General features: G+C 41.5%; 1 protein-coding gene across 1 annotated transcript in view; it reads right to left on the bottom strand.

Moving 5' to 3' along the window:
• DNER (delta/notch like EGF repeat containing) overlaps positions 1-23,644 on the bottom strand; it is a 330,436-nt gene that overhangs the window by 82,260 nt on the left and 224,532 nt on the right. Inside the window, exon 7 of the mRNA XM_059053059.2 lies at positions 20,031-20,144. Coding sequence (XP_058909042.1) covers positions 20,031-20,144 — 114 coding nt within the window. The remainder of the gene's footprint in view (positions 1-20,030; positions 20,145-23,644) is intronic.

Raw genomic sequence — 23,644 nt, forward strand, 5'->3', positions numbered from 1 at the left:
TCACATGGAAGATATTTTTAAAATACAAGGATAAAACTTAAATCCTAAGGAGTAAACATATCGCATACCACCTTACTTACCAACTCCTTATAAAATCAAAAGTCATCTTTAAAATCATCCAAATATTTTTAAAAATCATGCAAATACCAAATTTAGAGCCATGATGTCACCCAATGCAAGCATGACCTTCCAATGTACTGATCAAGGCCAGATGTTGGCTAGTTTACGGTTCTTGCTACAGTGCATGTTACAGGGGCATTAATGTGTAATTTTTTGAAATTTTGGAAACTAGCTTGTAAACATGATACTGATCACAGAAAGCTTGAATACTGAGTGGATGTAGTTTCAAAAATTAAACTGCAGCCCACATAAGAAATGTTGTATACTCAATATCTAGATATATAAATATAAGTACCTTTGGAAGTGATCCCAAACTCAGATATAGTGGTATATGAGTCTGATTTCTCTGTATAAAAATATGGAACTTGATGACCCAAGGCTACAGCAAAGACCGGTATAAAATGCAGCTCTGCACTGAATTTTCAGGGTGCAGGGCAGTTCTGAGAGTGCTGGTAGAAAGATGTTTTACACCACACGGTAGAAATGGCCTTGGATCATCTATAGCTGAGATTCAGCCACAACATATTTCATCTTTCCAAGAAACATTCTAAAAATGAACCAAGATTCTCATTCACTCTATTTTTTCCTCTGCCTCTCCCTCCATCCTCTCTCTCTCAACACATACACACAGACACACATTACATATAAACAGCTTTAAACTCCATCTCCAATGGTAGGAACTTTTCTGCATTTTCCTGTTCCTGAATAATGTTACAAGTCTAAAAGCAATTATTTTAGATAGGCTTTGGTAAAGTTTCTCTTTTTATTAGCATAACTCTTTAAGAAGTTTGTTCAGTCTTTCAATAATCTCTTAAGGTAAATATTTCTGAAAATTCCTCTTGCAGAATATGCAAACCAAATTAGTTACGGTAGCAAAGGCAAGAGGGGTGAAAATCAAAATTTAACATTCTTGGGATCAGCTATGTTCCTGGATACATTCAAACTCCAAAACATGAAGAACTCTATATAGGAGAACACGTGAAATACAGCTTTGTGGAATATTGTAATATAAGTAATAAAAATAATAAAAGTAATGTCTCTGAGATAAAAGATTAGCAAGTTACTGGATGCTAATGGACTAGTATATCTGGATTTACAATCCTACTTGAAGAATAGAAAATGAAAAATTATTTGATAACATTAACCAAAAGGTGCAGAGAGAATGGTGAAGATGGTGATATTTCTTGTTTGGAATAGTTTATTTCAAACCATACGAACCTCACATGATGGACCTCAGGAAACGTTGGAAGGAAAACACAGTAGCTCCAGAGAAAACCTCTATTTCAAACACAAGGAAGCAACTTCAAAGAGACTTAAAACAACCCATTGCAACAAGAAGAAAGTTTAGAAAAGGATGAAAGATTTAAGGATTAAAATGGAAAATAAAACAGAACTGCAAAAGAAATCTAAGCAATGAGGGGCTAATGAAAAAACTATGATTTAGCTAGTTGACTGTTGCTTCAAATTTTGTATTTGAACCAATATTTATATGAATATGCCTGCTCAACATTTATTATGTAAAGAAAAAATCAACACCCTTGAAATATACATGTTATGGAAATCAGATATTTAAGACCAAAAGAAAACATTTCCAGAAGATTTTAAATTACAAGACAATAAAGTCACTCTATGTAGAAAGCTACTGAGATGTCAGAAGTTTCTGCGATATTAATAAGGGAAATATGGAATAAAGCATTCCTTCCATGAACCTGAACATTTTGTTTCATCTGCACTGCCAAAGTTACCATAATTTCTCTCCTCACCTATTATAATAGTTTCCTGTGATGAGATTCCCTGTTCTATCTTACCCCTATGACAAATTCTCCAAATAGCAATGAGCGTCATTTACTTAAAATGTAACTATTATCATGGTTTCCAATTGCTCTTAGAATAAAATTTGACCTCCCTCCCATGAGCATCAAGTCCTGCGGGCTAGGACTCAGCTGACCACTCTGGCTCCTCTCTCTCTAGCAGCCAGCCCACTGGCCTCCATTCGGTTCCCCAAAAGACAAGCTACTCCCCATGCAGCGCCTTGCAACATGGCCTGGACACTGCTGCTCCTATCTGCTTCACAACTGGCTCCCTTTTGGTTCTCGGCTTCAACGTTAAGACAGACAGGACTTCTCTGATCACCCCATTCTAGGTATCCCTTTCTTATTCTGTATCACAGTGTCCTGCTCACTACCTTCATAGCACTTCCTTGAATTTTCAGTGAAATAGTTGAGGATTTCCTATCGTCTGTCTCCCAGCCCACATGACCACAGACTTTCTGGAGGAGGAGCCATGCTGGTTCCTCTCAACCTCGAGCCCCAGCACCCAGCATAGCGGCCACTCTGTAAATATTTATGCAATAGGCGGACATATGAATGGATGAGTGACAGAGGACACACTCTAACAGATTTATTACACACTAGGGTAATGAGTAAAACAGGACTGATAAGTAGGTTTTAGGTTTGGGGAGTTACAATGAGGAAATATGAAAAGGATGGTTGGTCAATTGTTGTTTTAATGACAGAGGTATAAATGAATAATCACTGAATCAAGATGAAGGTAGACAATGTAGTTCATCTAAGGGGCTTGATGAGCTGCAAAGGGAAGCAAAGTTAAAGAAGAGTTTTGACTCTCAAAAAACTTATTCTCTAACTGAAGAGACCAGAAGGGCACATTTAGGATGATGAAGGAACAACTTGAGGCCTTTTTTTTTTTTTCTTTTTGCAAACATTTTACTGAATGATTTCAGTGTGGTATGAGGTTGGAGGGACAGGCCCAGGCTGTCAACATGGAATCAGTGTGTGCAGCACAGGCTCTAGAGTGGCGGTGATTCCAAAGAAAGATGGCTTATTACTGGGGTGAGGCAGGCCAGGAAAACCTCACGGGAGAGTTGGGTTGTGTGCTGGGCTTCAAAGAAAAGCCCAAGATTTGGCTGGGCAGAGAAGGATGAGGAATGATATTAGAATCAGAGAAGAGGTTTTGGCTGATGTTTATGGAAAACTTAATTGGAACCACATTTGTTCTGGTTCTAAGAAAGCAGACAGTTATGTAGGATAAAGAGGGAAAGGGGGAATATCTAGGAAAAGCAATTACAAAAACAACACACGTAAAAGGCCCAAGGCGATTACATATAAAATGTGATTTTTAATTTTTAAGAAAAGCCATTTGAGAGAGTAAAAATCACTTGAAGGACTTTCACTTTGGGAGAACAGAAAGACAAATTTAGATCTAAGACAGGAAAATGAAAAATAACTAGGAAATAGTCAGAGGAATGTTAAATCAACTTTTCCCCAGTTCAGCCTAAATAGAGAGAAGGCAGAAGAGATGAAAATTATTTAAAGTAGATGAATTATATGAGCAAAAATAACTGGCTATTAACAATGGAAATTCAGAGGTTTAGTCAGAAGGTTCTGCAATTTCCTTTGGGCATCCATTTATCTAACCTGTACTAATTGAGACCAACCATGTACCAGGCACTGCTCAAGACCTTATATTCTGGTGAGAAAAACAAATAGAAAGATAAGTAAATATATATCATTAGCTAGTGCTACATGCTACTGAAGCAGGTAAGGGGCAACGGGGGTCATCTTAAATAGTGTAGTTAGGGAGACCTAAATGACCAGAGGGCATGAGCCATATTCAAGCCAGGAGGAAGGGTTCCAGCAGGTGCAAATGCCCAAGGAGCAAGTTGTTTCCAGAGGTGAATGGTGCCCCTTGCAGGACAATTCTCAAGTAATTGGTGTGTTTTAAGAACCACAAGCCACCAGCAAAGAGTAGCAAGAAATGATGCTGGAGAGGCAACCAGGGACGTGTGGGCCGTGGACCACGTTTTTGATGGCACATCACCGAGGTCTGAGAGACAGGGAGGGAAAACACGGGCTTTCCATTTGAGAAGGAAGGATCACTTTGGCTATTGTGTGGAGAATAGACTGCAGGAGACAGGAATGATAATCAGAAAGAGAAGCCAGGAAGCTTCCAAGGAGTCCAGACAGAACTGGAACCTGGAAGAACCCAAGAGGCTGGGAATCTTGGGCAAGTGCTGTAACCATTCTCTCTGACGTGAAAAACAGGACAATTTCCCTGTAAGACAGTCAGAGGATTGCCTTCCACACATCTAGGTCTGGAGAAAAAAAAAAAAAAGATAGGAACTAAGAAATGGGACGTTCAAGGGAGACACAGGTCCTGAATACCTACCATATATTACCCAGCAAGTCCATGAGACAGGCATTATGTTTTACGTGGTATGAAACGGAGACCCAGAAGGGTTAAATAACTTGACCAACGCCATCTGGTAATTGACAGAAGTGAAATTCAACACAAGTCTGTCCCTCTCCAAGGACTTAATGAATTTTTTAGCTTCAGTTTCTTCATCTGCTTTTTAAAAAAATAACACTCATTTTCATTCATTTTAAATGGGCTGATGTGTAGAAACGCCTAGTTTCCTCTTCCACACAAAGAAAATCAAAGGGGTGCTAGGCCCTGTTGCTAGGTTTGCCAATGTCGAGACCACATCAGGCATAGGGCCATTATCCCCTTGTGGATGTCAAGGCTTCTGTTGGCAAAGAAGGCTTTACAGAAACTTTCTTGGGCTGCTCCGAGTAATTAATCCCTAAGGGAGCTCTGTAACTTTGCTCTTTAAGCAAGTGGCTCTCCACCCTGGCTGCACTGAAACCACCTGGTGAGTTTTTAAAAATTCATTGCCTGGTTCCCACCTCTGGAGCTACTACCTTAATTGGCCTGAGGTGTGGCCTGCCTTCAGGACTTTTTTAAGGAGGATCCACCTTTCCTTTACACAGTTTTTTTCTCTGCTGGTAGCCACAGTGTTTCTTTCTATTTGGTCCTGAGGAGGGAAATGCATACACTATCAGGAATCGTAACTATATTTTTCTCCCAACCAAGACAGATTTAATCTTTGCATGTGGTATGATAGCACTCTACTGCTACAGTATTTATTTACTACTTTTAACCCCCCAAATTCCATTATCATTTATTTTTACAACTGTGCACCAATTTTCCTCTTTTCTTAAACCAACATGCCTCTTTCCTCAGTCCTTATACTTCGGATGAAATGGACCCCAAATGCCAGCTCCAAGGGTGACTTTGTGTCTAAAGCCTGGCTAGCCAAACTATTCCTTACCATGGCCGCATTGGTTCAGGGGTGGGCAAATGTCTCAATTCAAAACAATCCAAGTCAGCCTCACCGCTTTTGATTTATTGGGAGAAGACGAACTCTGCTCCAGCCATTCTGACAATGGATCCAACACAGGAAAGGAGAGATAAGATTGTTGGAGGGATAAAAACTCAGGCCGGGCTTCCCTGGTGGCTCAGCGGTTGAGAGTCCGCCTGCCGATGCAGGAGACACGTGTTCGTGCCCTGGTCCGGGAAGATCCCACATGCCGCGGAGCAACTAAGCCCGTGAGCCATGGCCACTAGGCCTGCGCGTCCGGAGCCTGTGCTCCGCAATGGGAGAGCCCACAACAGTGAGAGGCCCGCATACCGCAAAAAAAAAAAACAAAAACAAAACAAAAAAAAAAACTCAGGCTTGATGATACTGAGCCCCTGGATCAAGCCATGCTTGAGTTCATCCTGCATATTTGTTACATGAGCCAATGTACTCTCCTTTTTTTTTCACTAGCCTATTTGAATTGGATCGTTTGTTACTTTAAAATCAAGATTTTTAATGGATACAGAAATGCTCTAAAAATTATCCTGTATGGAAAGCAAAAGGCTATCACCTAACCTAGCCAATCTTCCTAATAAACATATAATAATAATATAAAAACATAAATGTTTTTAAATTAAAAAAACATTTAACTCCCCTTAAGAGTAAGGGGAATGAAAGACAGACACAGAGGAACAGCTGTGGTCTGAGGAAATGGGGTAGAACAAGAAAAGCTCTCACAAGCGTACTTAGGAGTTAGATATCATTGGATTCTTTTAGAATTCTCAAAGACTGCAAATAAAAGACAAGCATTGTTCGGGTGTTTTCTAATTGATTGATATTTCTTCAACTGAGTCTCATCTCTGCACCTGGACCACAAGGTTTCCGGGTTTGTAAAAGTTAAATACAACTTTGTAAGCCCTTTAAACAAGTAGTTCTAGTTCTAGAAGTTTGTCCCACAGAACTAGATGAACAAATGCATAAAAAACATGTGTATGGGGCTTCCCTGGTGGCGCAGTGGTTGAGAATCCGCCTGCCGATGCAGGAGACACGGGTTCGTGCCCTGGTCCGGGAGGATCCCACATGCCGCGGAGCAACTAAGCCCGTGAGCCATGGCCGCTAGGCCTGTGCGTCCGGAGCCCGTGCTCCGCAACGGAAGAGGCCACAACAGTGAGAGGCCCGCATACAGAAAAAAAAAAAAAAAAAAAAAAAAAAAAAAAACATGTGTATGAAAAGTTCTCTGCGGCAGATAAAAAATAGCAAAAAGCAAACAATCAAAAAGGAATAAATGTCCCTTTGGCAGACTCCATTTCCTCAGTGATTCTTAGAAGCTGACGTTCCTCGTTCTGTCCTGGCCCCTCTTCTCTTCCCCTCCACGTTCTTTCCGGGGTGGGAGGGGGGGTGTCTCACACATGTCTGTGGCTGAAACTAACACCTACAAATAGAAACGCCCTGAAGTGACCTTTTCCAGCCCAGTCTCTCCCCCGCGCTCAGGTTCACTTTTCAGTTGACAATTTCACAATTCCCTCTGACTCTTCCACGGGCTTCTTGTACTCATGTCTTATCCTCCCCTCTTGCAGCTGCTCACTTCCCAAGAGCACCCCCATACAGGGCGGTGCCTGCACCTTCTGCAAGCTGGCTTGCTCTGCCCGGCCCAGCTCCTCCTCCTCTTACAGCCTATCTGTCCACGTCCCTCTGTCTCCATGGTACCACTCTAATTCACTCCACTATGCAGTTCACCTACATTACAAGAGATTCCTAACAGGTTTCTCCGATTTTCGAACTCCTCCGGTCCCTTCTTCTCACTTCAGCCACAGGAACCCCTCCCAGATGTTAAAGCTCTGCCCTTCCGGGGCTAAGACTGTTCCTGCAGTTACTCTCAGGTGACGCCCAATCACTTTATCATGGTGTTCGAAGGCCGGCCTGAGCTGGCTCCTACGACGTCTCCAGCCTTTCTGGTCCTTCCATCACATTCTGTGTCACGGCTCTGCAGAACTTCTTTTTGTCTCTCAGACATGCCACCCTCCCTCTCCCCTGCCTCATGCTGCGGATTCTCTCTTCCTGGGAGGGTCTTTCCCCTGCCTGCAGCCCTCACTGATTCATCTTTTGCTGCGGCTTCTCCTTCGGGTCTTGGTTGAAACATCAGTGTCCTTGGAACACTTCCTGACTTTCCTCCCAGGCCCCGGTCGCAGTGAGGCATCCCTCTTCTCAACCACCCAATCACCCCAACGCAGCCCCATCAGAGCCTTGGTCATATCTTCATACCCGCTATTCCATAAGCGCCAAGAGCTAAAGCCCTACCTGTCTTATTCACTCCCGGATCCCTTGTGATTAGCTGCCACAAGACAGGTAATCGATAAATGGCATGTGAATGATTAAGTCTTTTAAGTACATAATGCCACATTCGTATGATGGAATAAAACACAGCGATTAATAACCACCCTTTAGACAAATAATTAACAATACAAGATTATCTGAAACACGGTGTTCACTTTTAGAAACTCATTACAAAAGAGAATTCACAGTGAAATCCAATTTCAGTTTTCTAAAACGTGTGTTAAAAAGATTTCAAACATGTTCACCTAAAATTTAAAATGATCTCTTTTAAGGATAGAATTGTAGGGTTTTTTTTTTCCTTTGAGCTTATCTGAGCATAGATTCCTTTGATAATCAAGAAAAAAATGATAAAAATTATGTAAAAATGTTATATAAAGTCCTGGGCTGTAACAGAAAAGAGAGTCATAATCGAACGCAGTAACAATGACCAGTGGTGAGTAGATCATCCCATGGGAAGGCCCTGGATCATGGTGACCAGAAGTATTGCTAAGTGTAGAATAGTTAGGAGTTGAAAATGAGGAAGGGACTCTAAAAATGGCAAATTCTTCATAGAAGTTACAATAAAATATAATTGGGTCAGTTTAAAAGAACATTTAGGTTGCGTCCATGACCTGGCTATTGTAATTTGTGCTGCAATGAACACTGAAGTCTTTTTGACTTATAGTTTTCTCTGGGTATATGCCCAGTAGGTGGGATTTCTGGGTCATATGGTGATTCTATTTTTAGTTTTTTAAGGAACCTCCATACTGTTCCCCACAGTGGCTGAACTTAAATGTCCATCGACAGATGAATGGATAAAGATGTGATGTGATGTGTGTGTGTGTGTGTGTGTGTGTGTGTGTGTGTGTGTGTGTGTACACACAATGGAATATTACTCAGTCATAAAATGGAATGAAATTGGGTCATTTGTAGAGACCTGGATGGACCTAGAAACTATCATACAGAGTGCAGTAAGTCAGAAAGAGAAAAACAAGTATCGTATATTAATGCATATATGTGGAATCTAGGAAAATGGTACAGATGAACCGTTTTGCAAGGCAGAAATAGAGACACAGATGTAGAGAACAAACGTATGGACACCACAGGGGGAAGCGGCGGGGGGGTGAGTTGGGAGATTGAGATTGACATATACACACTAATATGTATAAAATAGATAATAAGAACCTGCTGTCTAGCACAGGGAACTCTACTTTGCTGTACAGCAGAAACTAACACAACATTGTAAAACAACTGCACCCCAACAAAAATAAGAATAAAAAAATAAAAGAAGAACAGTGGGAAAATACCTGCAGAAAGGGGTTATATTAAGAAGGAGAAGCCTAAGTATCTATCTTCAGCTGCCTTTTCTCAATATAATATTAGGTCACATGAAATGAGAACTAGATTGGAAAAACAGAGTCGAAGAAAAGTTTACTGAATCAAAAATAGAATATGATAAAGTCATAAACAAGCATCCTTTTACTTGCCCAGCTTTATTTGTTCAATTTCTCTCAGGCCTCGGTCTCTCTGTCAGTCCCACTTTAATATGCTGTAGGAGTCAGAGTCTAGATCTGAATAGTTCAGAATCAGACCCTGGACTGTATCGTGTGGTATTTTGTTCCAAGTTAGACAAAAATTTCACTCTAGCCTCCTCCGATTGTTATGGTGTAGAATTGGGGAATGTATAAGGAGATAAAATCTGCTGCAAGAAAAAAATAAAAATTCCATTTATTTCTAGGGTACTTGTATTTCTATTGCAAAGCATCTTTGTTGCTCTTGAGAACAATTATATGGACATTCTGCTTCTGATATGGAAAAGTAAGCTTTGAACAAACAGACTGTCCCACAAATAACTCTAAACTCCAGACCAAAAAACCCTACACCCACCTCATGACTCTGAAAGTGAACAAAAGCAGGCAAGTTTTAAAGAGGAGTCCAAACATGGAAGCAGCAGCCAGCATGGGCTGAGTTCCATGTCCGGGGAGCCCCCCCTGCAGGCATTCTCAGCTGGGACTACGGCCCGGGGAGACCAAGACACTAGCATCAGACCTGCTCTTTCTGTCCAAAGGAACCCCGGGAAGGAGCCCAAGACAGTCACCCCATGAGGACTGAGGAGGTCCTGGGAAAGAGAAGGGGACCCCCAAAGTCTTTATCTGAACTCTTCCCGTGTCTCTGGGTGACCCCTAAACCATAAACGAATGGGGCACTGAAAGGATGAGATCCAAACCCTTGCCTCACCACTGCTATTACTAAGTTTGCAATGAACCTAACCAGTAAGGGTCACCTGGTTACAGTAGTGAACACTGGTTAATACATCTTGGCTACAGTTTCCTCCCACATAAAATAATACTGCTGCAACTGTTCCCAGCTATTTACTTATTCATGCATTCAACATGGCTCACAGGTACTCTAGTGCTAGGTGCTCCATGGATACAAAGAAGTTGAGCATCACTGCCTTGAGGAAGTCTAGAGTCCCAGGAGAAAAAGCAGACATGCACCCAAATAGCTCTTGCACAAGGTAGAACTTGATCAGAGAAGGAGCTTGGTGCAGCAGAGAGAACACGGACTCCAGAAGCAGACAAAGCTGGCCTTGTACCTTGGGTCCACCAAGACCTAGAGCCTTGGGATCTGCCTTGTACAACAGTTGTGGGGATTAAATAGTGGCATTCGTATTTATCACTCACTCTCTGTTAGGCACTTTCTGTGCACTGTATATTCATTTAGTTCTTATAACAACTTATTGGGTAGATATTAATACCACCCACCCTCTAGAAATGCAGAAAATAAGGTATAGGGAATTTCAGTTGACCTGCCCAAGGTCACCAAGTGCTAAGTGATCAAACAGATTCAAACTCAAGCAGCGAGTCTGCTAGAGCCCCAGCTGTTAACTGCTATGTTTTGTTGAATAATAACTTCAAGTGCCAAACACAGTGCTTAACACAGAGTAGGCACTCAACAAGTGGCCAATATCATCACAACAGTTATTATTACTGCTGCTGCTGTGTGAGTACAATGATTAGCCATAAGAGAGAAAGAGCTGAAGTTCAAGGCATTTACCTGAAATAATGCTAAATAATCTTTATGTGCATGTCTAGACACACACCTTAAGAAATCAGAATTTGTGGTGACCTGTTTAGGTATAGCCTAGCTCTTTTTAAAAAGAGAAGCACCAAGTTATCATTATTTATTTCTTCATTCACCCATCACACTGTAACTTCCAACCGCCATCTGCCAGCACTAAACAGGGCATCACAACGGTTCCCAGAGGGGAAGTAGAGATAAAAGCGAGGAACAGGACCCATCACTCACTAAAATGAGTGCAGCTGGCCCCCACTGCTAATGGGAGAAGCAGACAAACAGAATTCCTTGCAGTGTTTTGAAACAATCTCAGAGAAACTGTGCTATGTGGAAAAAAGAAAAGAAAAAGAACAAAAAGGAAATATGAACTTAGCCATAAATCAAAAATTAATCATGCACCAAACACAGAAAGAAAATTTTACTCACACTTAATAAGTCTTAATACCCTGCTTTGTTTCCAAAAGATGAAACTATACACCACTTGGAACTCCAAGGATCTCAGCTGTTATGATTCCTAAATGAAGTGGTGATTTAGGGATAATGCCAAATTTTAAAAGAATAAGAACAGTATTTTATTTGGGGCTTTTATGAGGACATGTTGCCCATTTCTTAAATAAATACATGCAGTTTTATATGATCCTAAGAGAGTACTTTCACCAAATCCTACATACCAGGATACTGGGGCAAACAACCAAATCCCAGAACTATATAACTCCTAAATCCTTATTGGGTAACATGCCAGTTTCTGAACAATACACATTATCTCAGAGATAATTTTTATGACATGTGTGGCTATTGCCTATAAATCCCTTTAAGATAAAAGGTATTACCCTGACATTTGAGTTGGACAAAAGAACTTACATGGCTAGATTACTCAAGGCTATAAAATGTAGATAAACAAAAATAGTTTGGATAAACCCTTGGAACATCTTGCAATGGGATTTAACCTACAGGGCCTTCAGGCTAACATTAAGTTTTAGACTCAGGCCTTCCTTAGAGATTATGAAACTTTTCTCTATAAACACTGCTTGAAACAAGAAGATGGATTTATTGATTTAGCAAGGGATTAGGAGTAGGGACACTTAAAGGTAATAGTGAACCCTTTTACAACAAGGAAGCATGGCTGGAAGAGATAAAAAAGACATGACCCACCCAAGGTGATGGGACTATATTCATCACCACCATCATCATCACCATCATCACCATCATCATCATCACCATCATCACCACCATCATCACCATCATCACCATCACCATCATCATCATCACCATCATCACCATCATCATCATCATCACCATCATCACCATCATCATCACCATCATCACCACCATCATCACCATCATCACCACCATCATCATCACCATCATCACCATCATCATCATCACCATCACCATCATCATCATCACCATCATCACCATCATCATCACCATCATCACCACCATCATCATCATCATCATCACCATCATCATCATCATCACCACCATCATCATCATCACCATCATCATCATCGCCATCATCACCATCATCATCATCACCATCATCACCATCACCATCACCACCATCATCATCATCACCATCATCACCATCATCATCATCATCACCATCATCACCATCATCATCATATCACCATCATCACCATCATCATCATATCACCATCATCACCATCATCATCACCATCATCACTATCATCATCACCATCATCACCATCATCATCATCATCACCATCATCATCACCATCATCATCACCATCATCACCATCATCACCATCACCATCATCACCATCATCACCATCATCATCATCACCATCATCATCATCATCACCACCATCATCATCATCACCATCACCATCATCATCATCATCATCATCACCATCATCATCATCACCATCATCATCATCACCATCACCACCATCATCATCATCATCACCATCATCACCATCATCATCATATCACCATCATCACCATCATCATCATATCACCATCATCATCATCACCATCATCACCATCACCATCATCATCATCATCACCATCATCACCATCACCACCATCATCATCATCACCATCATCACCACCATCATCACCATCATTGTCATCATCATCATCATCACACCTAACATTTGTTCAACACTTACTATTTGCCAAGCACAGTGCTAAGGGTTTTTAGGGTTTTTTCTGTTCTTCATACCAACTGATAAAGGGTATGCTACTATCGTTCTCCTTTTCTAAATGAGGAAAATGAGTCTCAGAGAAGCAAAAAGCTATAAAAGAAGTGGGTCCAGACTTCAAACCCAAGCAGTGTGACCCAAAAAACCCACATTCATAACCACTCCACTCTCCCACTCATCAGCAAGCCCAGACTCAGGTTTCCTGAGCTCCAGGCCACAGAAGGACACCAGCTGTCCACACTTGGCAATGGAGTTTCCAAGTTACAAGATCTGCATGTCTGTACAGATGGCCAACGTGCACATGAAAAGATGTTCAACATCTCTAATTATTAGAGAAATGCAAATCAAAACTACAATGAGGTACCATCTCACACCAGTCAGAATGGCCATCATTAAAAAGTCTACAAATAACAATAACAATTCTGGAAAGGGTGCAGAGAAAAGGGAACCCTCCTACACGGTTGGTGGGAATGTAAACTAGTGCAGCCACTATGGAAAACAGTATGGAGGTTCCTCAAAAAATTAAAAATAGAGCTACCATATGATTCAGCAATCCCACTCTGGGGCATATATCCGGACAAAGCTATAATTCGAAAAGGTACGTGCATCCCTATGTTCACCGCAGCACTATTTAGTAGCCAAGACATGGAAGCAACCTAAATGTCCATTGACAGATGAATGGGTAAACAAGATGTGGTACATATATACAATGGAATACTGCTCAGGCATAAAAAAAGAATGAAATAACGCCATTTGCGGCAACATGGATGGACCTAGAGACTATCATACTAAGTGAAGTAAGTCAGAAAGAGAAAGACAAATAACATATGATATCACTTACATGTGGAATTTAAAATACGATACAAATGAATTTATCTACAAAGCAGAAACAGACTCACAGACATAGAGAACAGACTTGTGGTTGCCAAGGGGGAGGGGGTGGGAAAGGGATGGATTGAGAGTTTGTGATTAGCAGATGCAAACTAGTATATATAGGATGGATAAACAACAAGGTCCTACTGTGTAGCACAGGGAACTATATCTGATATCCTGTTATAAACCATAATGGGAAAGAATATGAAAAAGAATGTATGTGTGTGTATATATATATACATATATATACATATATGTGTGTATATATATATGAATAACTGAATCACTTTACTGCACAGAAGAAATTAACGCATTGTAAATCAACTATACTTCATTAAAATTAAAAAATATTTTTAAAGATCTGCATGTCTGATAGTGGATCCAACGCTGCATTCTAAGAGTGAGAGGACTGAATGTGAGTCCTCTACCTGATTGCAATACTTGCCGTCATAACTGTAATGAAACAGCAGTTCATCCAAATTTTATCTGTAATCCTAGCCAAGGGTGTCACATCAGAAAACATCTTTACATTTATGTTTTTAAGATACACTGGATCGGGCTTCCCTGGTGGCGCAGTGGTTGAGAATCCGCCTGCCGATGCAGGGGATACGGGTTCGTGCCCCGGTCCGGGAAGATCCCACATGCCGCGGAGCGGCTCGGCCCGTGAGCCGTGGCCGCTGAGCCTGCGCATTCGGAGCCTGTGCCCCGCAACGGGAGAGGCCACAACAGTGAGAGGCCCACATACCAAAAAAAAAAAAAAAAGATACACTGGATCAAATGATATTTCCTCAAAATAGTCATGAAGCCCCTTTGCTCACTTTGTCTCTGATTACCATATGCCTTCTCTAATAGGTGGATGTCAGGAAGGTCATTAGATTCTATGAGACGTGCCAGCACGATGCAAATGGTCACACAGGCAGGGCTGACAAATGTGCTTTACTGCTGAATGCTTTTATTACCACTGTTTTCTTTTCATTCTTTGTTCTAACTCTCAAAGGAAAAATATTTTTAATGAGATGCTGAAGCAAAGACGATAGCTAGACAGTAATACACAGATTTTACTTATTTGTGTATTCAAAAATACTCATATATTTAAATATACATATTTAAATACCAATAAGTGGTGATGGTAAGTATTTATAATTAGTCCTCCTCAGACTAAATATGCATATAGTTCAAAATTAAAAGACCTCAAAGTTCTAAACCAAACATAAAGACAATATCAATGTAAAGAATATATACATGGGCTTCCCAGGTGGCGCAGTGGTTGAGAATCTGCCTGCTAATGCAGGGGACTCGGGTTCGAGCCCTGGTCTGGGAGGATCCCACATGCCACAGAGCAACTAGGCCCGTGAGCCACAACTACTGAGCCTGCGCTCCGCAACAAGAGAGGCTGCGATAGTGAGAGGCCCGCGCACCGCGAAGAAGAGTGGCCCCCGCTCGCCGCAACTAGAGAAAGCCCTCGCACAGAAACGAAGACCCAACGTAGCAAAAATAAATTAATTAATGAACTCCTACCCGCAACACCAAAAAAAAAAAAAAAAAAAAGAATATATACAGAGGCAATAAAACCAGCTCCCAATTATTTACCTTTGTTGTTTTCAATAAGTTAAAAATAAGAAAACACTCATGACAAGTTTACTTTTGTTTCTTAACAACCCCACTCTAACCAGAATCTGAAACTGCACTTTTCAAATATGGACCTAGCTAAAATTAAGTAGAAATTCAAAGAAAAGACAGGGCTCATTGATGAAGGATAAAAATGTAAGTATAGAAGAGCAAATACCTTCCAGAAGGAGAACTCATGTGATAATTACTGTACAAGCTGTCTCTCAGGCCTCCCCGACCTTGAACTTTCGGAGAGAGGTTAAAAAGAGATGGGTACCCAGGAAAAAATTTAACCTCTAAGGACTCAGCCCAGATCAGATGGAAAAGGATCCTTGAAGGAAACAGGATGAAGATGAAAAGGACAGAAAAGAGCAAGGATGTGAATAAGCAGTGTTGAAAGCACTATCCAGAGGGAAAACCAGTTTTATAGCTTTCTGGACTGGGAGAGATTATTGTAAAAGGATTTCACTGTACTTACAAAGAAAAAAAAAAAAAAGGAAAAAAATAATTTTAGCTTTTTTCCAGACTTAAGATTTTTAAGCAGTGACATTTAGAAGTTTTAAAACCCAACAAACTGAATTTATTTTACTCATGACTATGGTTACAAAGACCATCTTTTAAAATAAACAAAATAAAATTTACTTTAAAGAATATATTCGGAGATGGTATAGGCCAAGGGTTAAGAATGTTAGTGCTGGGCTTCCCTGGTGGCGCAGTGGTTGAGAATCCGCCTGCCGATGTAGGAGACACGGGTTCGTGCCCTGGTCCGGGAAGATCCCACATGCCGCGGAGCAACTAAGCCCGTGAGCCATGGCCGCTAGGCCTGCGCGTCCAGAGCCTGTGCTCCGCAACGGGAGAGGCCACAACAGTGAGAGGCCCGCATACCGCAAAAAAAAAAAAAAAAAAAAAAAGAATGTTAGTGCTAAGTTACCTGGGTTTCAATTTCTAGCTATGTGATCTCAGGCAAGTTATTTACTCTCTCATGCCTCAGTTTCTCAATCTGTTCAATGGACATATTAATATAATTTGCTTCATAGTATTGTAACCTTCTAATGAGGTTCTAGGCACAGTGTGACTTCTAAGTGTTGACTTTTAAAATAAATTAATATACAAATATTTATTAACCTCCTACTAACATAAAATATGGAACTAAAAGCTCCATGATAGGATAATGAGAGTTAATAAGAGAGAGATGAATAAAACACATTTCCCACCCTCAAAGAATATCACAGGGAAACAGGGCAGACAGAATCAACACAAACATGCAAAGGAGCAAGTGAAAATGGGGCAGAGAGCAAATAATATTAGGAAATAATTACTTATTTTCTTTGGTGTGGTATTGTAGATATCAAGGAGAATGTTCTTATTCTGATTTATTCTGTTCTTAAACTGATTTATTTTGGGATGAAATGTGATGATGCCTATAATTTACTTTCAAATTACTTTGCAAAAAGACAAACTATATATGTAAATACAAAGCAAGCGTGCCAAAATGTTAATCACTGCAGGGAGCGGGTGGGCGGTGGGGGGTGGCTGGGGGAGAAAAAGAAAGAAAAGGAGGCAGGCAAGGGTCAAGTGCTGGCTCTGAACTTTAGAACACTGTGTGGACTTTAAGCGCTTTCCAACTTGTTTTCACAGCGTGGCTGATATGAGAAAACTGGAGACGCAGGCTTTTTCTAAGTGCAAGGTGCTCTGTAAATATTAGTTTTACAAAAAGCACCCTAAGAACAGGCCAGTGGGAGGGGCTGCTTTTAAAATGCTGGCTGCTGGGAGGCTTCAAAACACCACAATGAAACCTTTCCGCATTATTAACTGAAGCCACTTTCCCTGGTCAGTCTTCCGTGAAGGTAAACCTCCGGATGAAAGTCTTCATATGAAGACTTGCTGGGAAATTCATCTCCATCATTTCCATTCTAGATCATCACATCTTCTCTAGGCTTTACCAAGACAGCATGGAGGAACTGACAGGCTACTGGATAAAGGAGAAGGTCTCTAGACAACCCTATTGATGGCCAGGTTTAAATGACTACCTGTAGACCAAGGTCTCTGTGTACAGACCTGGCCCACACGTCCCCGCTCACTTCCAGACTCACAGCAACTACCCAGCTGCCATCTCCACTTGAACGTCACACTCAACGTGTCCAAAATAGAACACTTTTCCTCCATGTTTCTTTTTCTCCATCAAGGGCACAACCAACCATAAAGTAAGAGAAGCCGCAGACTTGCCCCGTCACTCTCCCTCCCCCTCCATATCCCGTCCATCTCCAGGCCCCTCCATGATCCCTGCCAAGTTCTCCCCAATCCATCAGCTTCTCTCCTTTTCAAATTCTACCTTCCCTTCCTAGCAGTCAACGTCGATTTCCCAGATTTCTACAACAGTCCCCCGAACTTTTCTGCTTACTCCCACAGTCTTGTCTCTCTGCAACCCACGTTCCACGCTGCTCCACAAGAAAAATGTCAAATTCCTGTTTACATTTTTCAGTGGCTTAATAGTCATCATTATTAGGAAAACAGTCATGATGAGGTGCCTCACACTTACTGAGCCCTGACCCAGGCACTGTGCTAAGCACTTTAGCTAAGCATCTTCTCATTCCATCCTCAGGGGCCCTAGGAAGTGGGCGTTAGCATTGGTCCCAATTTTACAGATTAAAAAACTGAGACACAGAGAAGTATGAAACCGCTTGCCCAGGCATAGAGCTGGTGAGCAAGAGGCAAAACGGGCTTCAAACCTAAGCCTCTGCCCTCCCGTCTGCATTGCATATGACGTGCCCCGACACCACGCACAAAGCCCTGTGAAGCCCTGAGGACTCAGCCGTCGGCACCCACTTTCTTCCCCTTTCCCTATGCTCCTCAGTGATGCCCTCAACTGCGCCAGCCTCCTCCTCCTCGTCACTCACGGTCTCCACACGTGGACATCTCTCCCGGGTCCCCAAAGCTAAGCAGATCCTTGTGCGTCTTCAAGGCACCGATTCCTCCTTGTAACTATGGACTTATCTGTGTCTGCACCATGGGAGGGGCCCTTTCAGCTTTGCCAACCCTAGGGCCCGGCACCCAGCTCAGTGCCTGGCATGTAGGATGTGCTTGGCAAATCTTTATCAACCCGAAAACGGAGCATGAGTGAGCACAAAATTCCTGGGCTCTGGTTCAAGGGTCATCCTTTACTACCCGTGTGACTTTGTGCAAGTCACTCCCTCTCAGAGCCTCTGGGCTGGCATCTGAACTCCCTGGCAGCAATCAGAACAATGATAATAAAGCACTTTGGAGCTTTCAAAGACCTCTCCCCCAAATCCCATTCGATCTCAAAATGTCCCTGTGAGGGAAGCAGGATCCTCAGCACACGTACCCACTAGAAAAGGGAAAGGATGATCGGATGGGGTTGGGGAATTAATGATTTGTCAGCAGTCAATCAGCCGCTGACCCTGAAGCCCGCCTTTGACTCTAAGCACAGCCTACAACCAGAGTTAGACGGCAAACAACTAACCCAGGGTGTGGCAAAGCTGTAAGAAACTGCCCAGCGCTCTGTACTCTGGGTGACAATGGGTGCCGCTGACTCAGTCATCCGCCTGCCAACGTTTCCGGTTTTCCCATTTTCTTAAGACACTCAAGTGAAGAGTGGAGATGGTCCAGCACATATAACTCCATCATCATGGTAACCACATCCATCACAAGCACACACAGCCCGGGGATAAGCAAAAGAGCCACAGCCACTCGTTGCTGCCCCTGCCCAGTGGGGCAGAAGCCAGGACACAGAAGTCACTTCCTTAGCCAGTGTCCAGTGTTCAAAACATGAAGGGTATGAGGCACTGTCGACAGGGGCTGCCCCTCCTGGTAACCCTGAGCCCTCGGTTACCCAGGAGGTCGGTGGCCTTCTATCAACGCCCATCCGTACCACTGCTCCACTCCAGCCTCTCAGCCAGGGGCGCTCCAGGTTATTCTGAGTACAGAGATGCTTCCTTATACACGCAGATGCTACATTTAATCGCTTCAGAGGATGTCAGCCTACTCTATGCAGTTGTCAAGGTCACCTCTGTGGGTCAGGAGCTCACATGCTCCTGATTATTTTAGGGGGGAGAAAAACACCTCTAATATCATGTTATTCTTATGATTTTAAAGGTTTAAAGCAATCCCTTCCATAACATCCCTCCAAGCAGAAATGGGAACAAAACTTCCTCCAAGTACAAAATCACTCCTTGAACACCAGTTCCATAGCGGGGATTACCTGCCTGCTTCTTCAGGGTGAAACTGAAAACAGTACAACTATTTTTTTTTTATTAAAAGTAGCTCTAAAGATGCAGCAATTCCAGGGGACTAGAAGTCTCCAAGATGTTATAAAGTTGATTTAAAGACAAAAACAGGTGAACTTTATGTTGAAATTTTTTTTAACGTAAACCAAATGCATAGTTTAAAAAATAGGAATCTTAACAAGTGAAATTTGCCATTAGAAGGAAATTCCATTTTATTATAGTTATTCATTTTCAACGTATAAATGAAAATTGCAGAAATTTTGAGATTATGTCTAATATTCAGACATAATTTCCAAGCTATTCTAGCACAGAGCTTAAAAGGAAAGGACCATCTTATATCTTGTATTATGAATGGAACAAAACAGGAAGTTCTCTTGAGTAGAGATTTTTCAGAAAATTGAAGTACAAGGTCATCAAATTAATGTATGATTTAAAATGGAAAACGTAAGTTATTCCTGGGGTAATAATATTTACCTTCTGGACACTGGCAGGTGAATCCACTGAGGTTAGAAATGCAGGTTGCTCCATTTCTGCATGGGTCTAGGATACAGTAGTCAATCTTGGATTGGCAAAGCTCTCCAGTATAACCTGAACAAAACAAGACAGACATTTGTAAAATATTTTGTCCCAAAACTCTGATGAACCATCCCATGAATTGATGGAGTCAACCGGTACCCATCCAACCAAGGCAGCAGCATTAAGCTAGTCTCCCAGGCAATCCTTGATCTAATTTGTTTTTACAACAAGATACTATCAGAGCCGTTTAGAATCATAGTTCAAAAGTCATTTGCTTTGCAAAAATCTTTATTGCAGGACTTCCCTGGTGGCGCATTGATTAAGAATCCACCTGCCAATGCAGGGAACACGGGTTCGAGCCCTGGTCCGGGAAGATCCCACATGCCGCGGAGCAACTAAGCCTGTGCGCCACAACTACTTAGCCTGCGCTCTAGAGCCCAGGAGCCACAACTACTGAGCCCACGTGCCACAACTACTGAAGCCCATGCGCCTAGAGCCCATGATCCGCAACAAGAGAAGCCACTGCAATGAGAAGCCCATGCATCACAATGAAGAGTAGCCCCTGCTCGCCACAACTGGAGAAAGCCCGCACAGCAACGAAGACCCAACACAGCAAAAAAAAAAAAAGAATCTTTATGCAAAGAGACACTTTTTTCAACGTTAGCTCTGAATTTTATTTTGAAATATTAGTCAAACTGAGCCTGAAGACCACTGTCCTTTCCTTCTGACCTAAGGAAAAACAGGCTCTATAATGTCTTGCTTGACCACTGAGATGACGGCCACTTTCCCAAGGCCATCCCAGTACCTATTAAAAAAAAACACTAGGAAAATTGCCAGGTAGGTATTAAAGTTTTTTAACTTTTTATATTTTACAGCTAGAAGATCCTCGGTGTTCAATTCTCGCCCTATTCCTTCACTTTAAAGACAAAAAGGTTGAGACACATATAATATTAAGCTCATGACTATATGCATCTTAATTCTAATTTGAAGCACAAACCCAACCCAGTAAATTTTCTCGGTGAAGCAAGCCTCCAGTGGTGATTTTTTTGGGTAATAACGTAACCACATATGTGTGATGAGAAAATAAGGACTTGTATCTATTGGAATACCCATGCAGCTAAGAAGCCTCAAGTAACTTCCAAATACTTTGTTAACTTTGAAAACAAAGCCCCCCAAAAGGCAAGTTTGAAAAATAACACGCGATTATGTTTTTTAGTTTAAAGTGGAAAATGATTATGAAAGAAAATTTGGAAAATACAAGATTTAAAATAGAAAGAGAAAAAAGTTACCCTTAGTTATGTTACTTGAGTGACAGAATTATTAATACACTGGAGATAATTCCTATCAGAAATGTTTATGCACAGATATTTCCTACAAAATTATAATCATACTCTAACATTTTGTGCTTTCCAGGATGTACATAAAGTACATTAAAAACTTGTCTTTCTGAATTATTAGTTTTAAAAGACTGTCATTAGCACTTGTATTTGCAAAAATAAATCAATGTTAGGAGAAAGATGATTGGCCTGAGCTTCAAAGACCTGCCAAACTAGTCTAAATGACAGACTGTGATCATGGAGGCCATTGTTTGCTATCCTACTCCTCCTTACAGGCTTTAAAACAGTCTAGGGGACTGTAGCTAATTCATAGGTATGAGAAGAGTAAGATAATCATGTAAAATAAAAATCCAAACACCAGGACAAAAATCTACTCCAAAATTCAGAACAGAATATCTTAATATAACAATTCTATGTTAATATATTTTCAAATAAAATGTCTAAATTCAGAATTATTCACATTTTGTCCATTTAATTTCATCTAGTCTCCTCATACTTCCATATCATCCCTGTGGGTATCTTAAACAAAATTTCTTGTCACATATAAAGACTTCATTATGCATCCCTAACTAAAAGAGATTTACTTTGAAAAGATCACTTTTTTGTGTGTGTGTGTGATATGAGGCCCTCTCACTGTTGTGGCCCCTCCCGTTGCGGAGCACAGGCTCCGGACGCGCAGGCTCAGTGGCCATGGCTCACGGGCCCACCCGCTCCGCGGCATGTGGGATCTTCCCGGACCGGGGCACGAACCCCGTGTCCCCTGCATCGGCAGGCGGATTCTCAACCACTGCGCCACCAGAGAAGCCACTGAAAAGATCACTTTTAATGGCCTCCTTAATGAATGTCTGGTCCCATTTACAAATTTAGTTAAACACTCTGTATTTATTAATATCAACAATTTGTTTAAGAACCACATTGTCTGATAATACACAAATCCTCCCATGCCTTTAATTTGTTCTTATCTAATAGATCTAAATTGTTTTTTTTTTTCCCTTTGGCCGCTCTGCGGGGATTGCAGGATCTTCGTTCCCTGACCAGGGACTGGATCAGGGCCCCCGACAGTGGAAGGGCAAAGTCCTAACCACTAGACAGCCAGTGAATTCCCTAGCAGATCTAATATTAAATAAAACTATACGCAAGGTGAATCTTCAGTGCTGTTAAGTGCTCCAATATCGTACTCAAGTTTAGTAAGGTTTCAATCCAAGAGGATAATTCACATTTGTGATGTGAGGATGTTAGGGATTGTCATAATGGTTAGGGGGTCACATCGGCATCCCATGGTGGAGATGCTGAAGCCCTGCACTGACTAAAATGGTCCAGAATAACACAGTTTTCTCACTCAAATGCCAATAGTCCCCTCCAATGAAGAACACTGCTCAAGGGTCAGTCACTATACCATTGCTTTCTGTTCCCAAGCTTTAAAAGTATTATATATTTGGGGTATTTTTCGTGTGACTTTATTTTTTTTTAACACCTTTAATGGTATAATTGCTTTACATTGTTGTGTTAGTTTCTGCTGTATAACAACGTGAATCAGCTATACATATACATATATCCCCATATCCCCTCCCTCTTGCATTTCCATCCCACCCTCCCTATCCCACCCCTCTAGGTGGTCACAAAGCACCAAGCTGATCTCCCTGTGCTATGTGGCTGCTTCCCACTATCTATTTTACATTTGGTAGTGTATATATGTCAATTCTACTCTCTAACTTCGCCCCAGTTTACCCTTCCCCCTTCCTGTGTCCTCAAGTACACCCTCCCTATCCCACCCCTCTAGGTGGTCACAAAGCACCAAGCTGATCTCCCTGTGCTATGTGGCTGCTTCCCACTATCTATTTTACATTTGGTAGTGTATATATGTCAATTCTACTCTCTAACTTCGCCCCAGTTTACCCTTCCCCCTTCCTGTGTCCTCAAGTACATTCTCTACATCTGCATCTTTATTCCTGCCCTGCCCCTAGATTCATCAGAACCATTTTTTTTAGATTCCATATATATGTGTTAACATATGGTAGTTGTTTTTCTCTTTCTGACTTACTTCACTCTGCATGACAGACTCTAGGCCCATCCACCTCACTACAAAAAACTCAATTTTATTTCTTTTCATGGCTGAGTAATATTCCATTGTATATATGTACCACATCTTCTTTATCCATTCATCTGTCGATGGACACTTAGGTTGCTTCCATATCCTGGCTATTGTAGATAGAGATGCAATGAACATTGTGGTAC

Source organism: Kogia breviceps, chromosome 2 (genome assembly GCF_026419965.1).
Source record: "Kogia breviceps isolate mKogBre1 chromosome 2, mKogBre1 haplotype 1, whole genome shotgun sequence".
NCBI lineage: Eukaryota > Metazoa > Chordata > Mammalia > Artiodactyla > Physeteridae > Kogia > Kogia breviceps.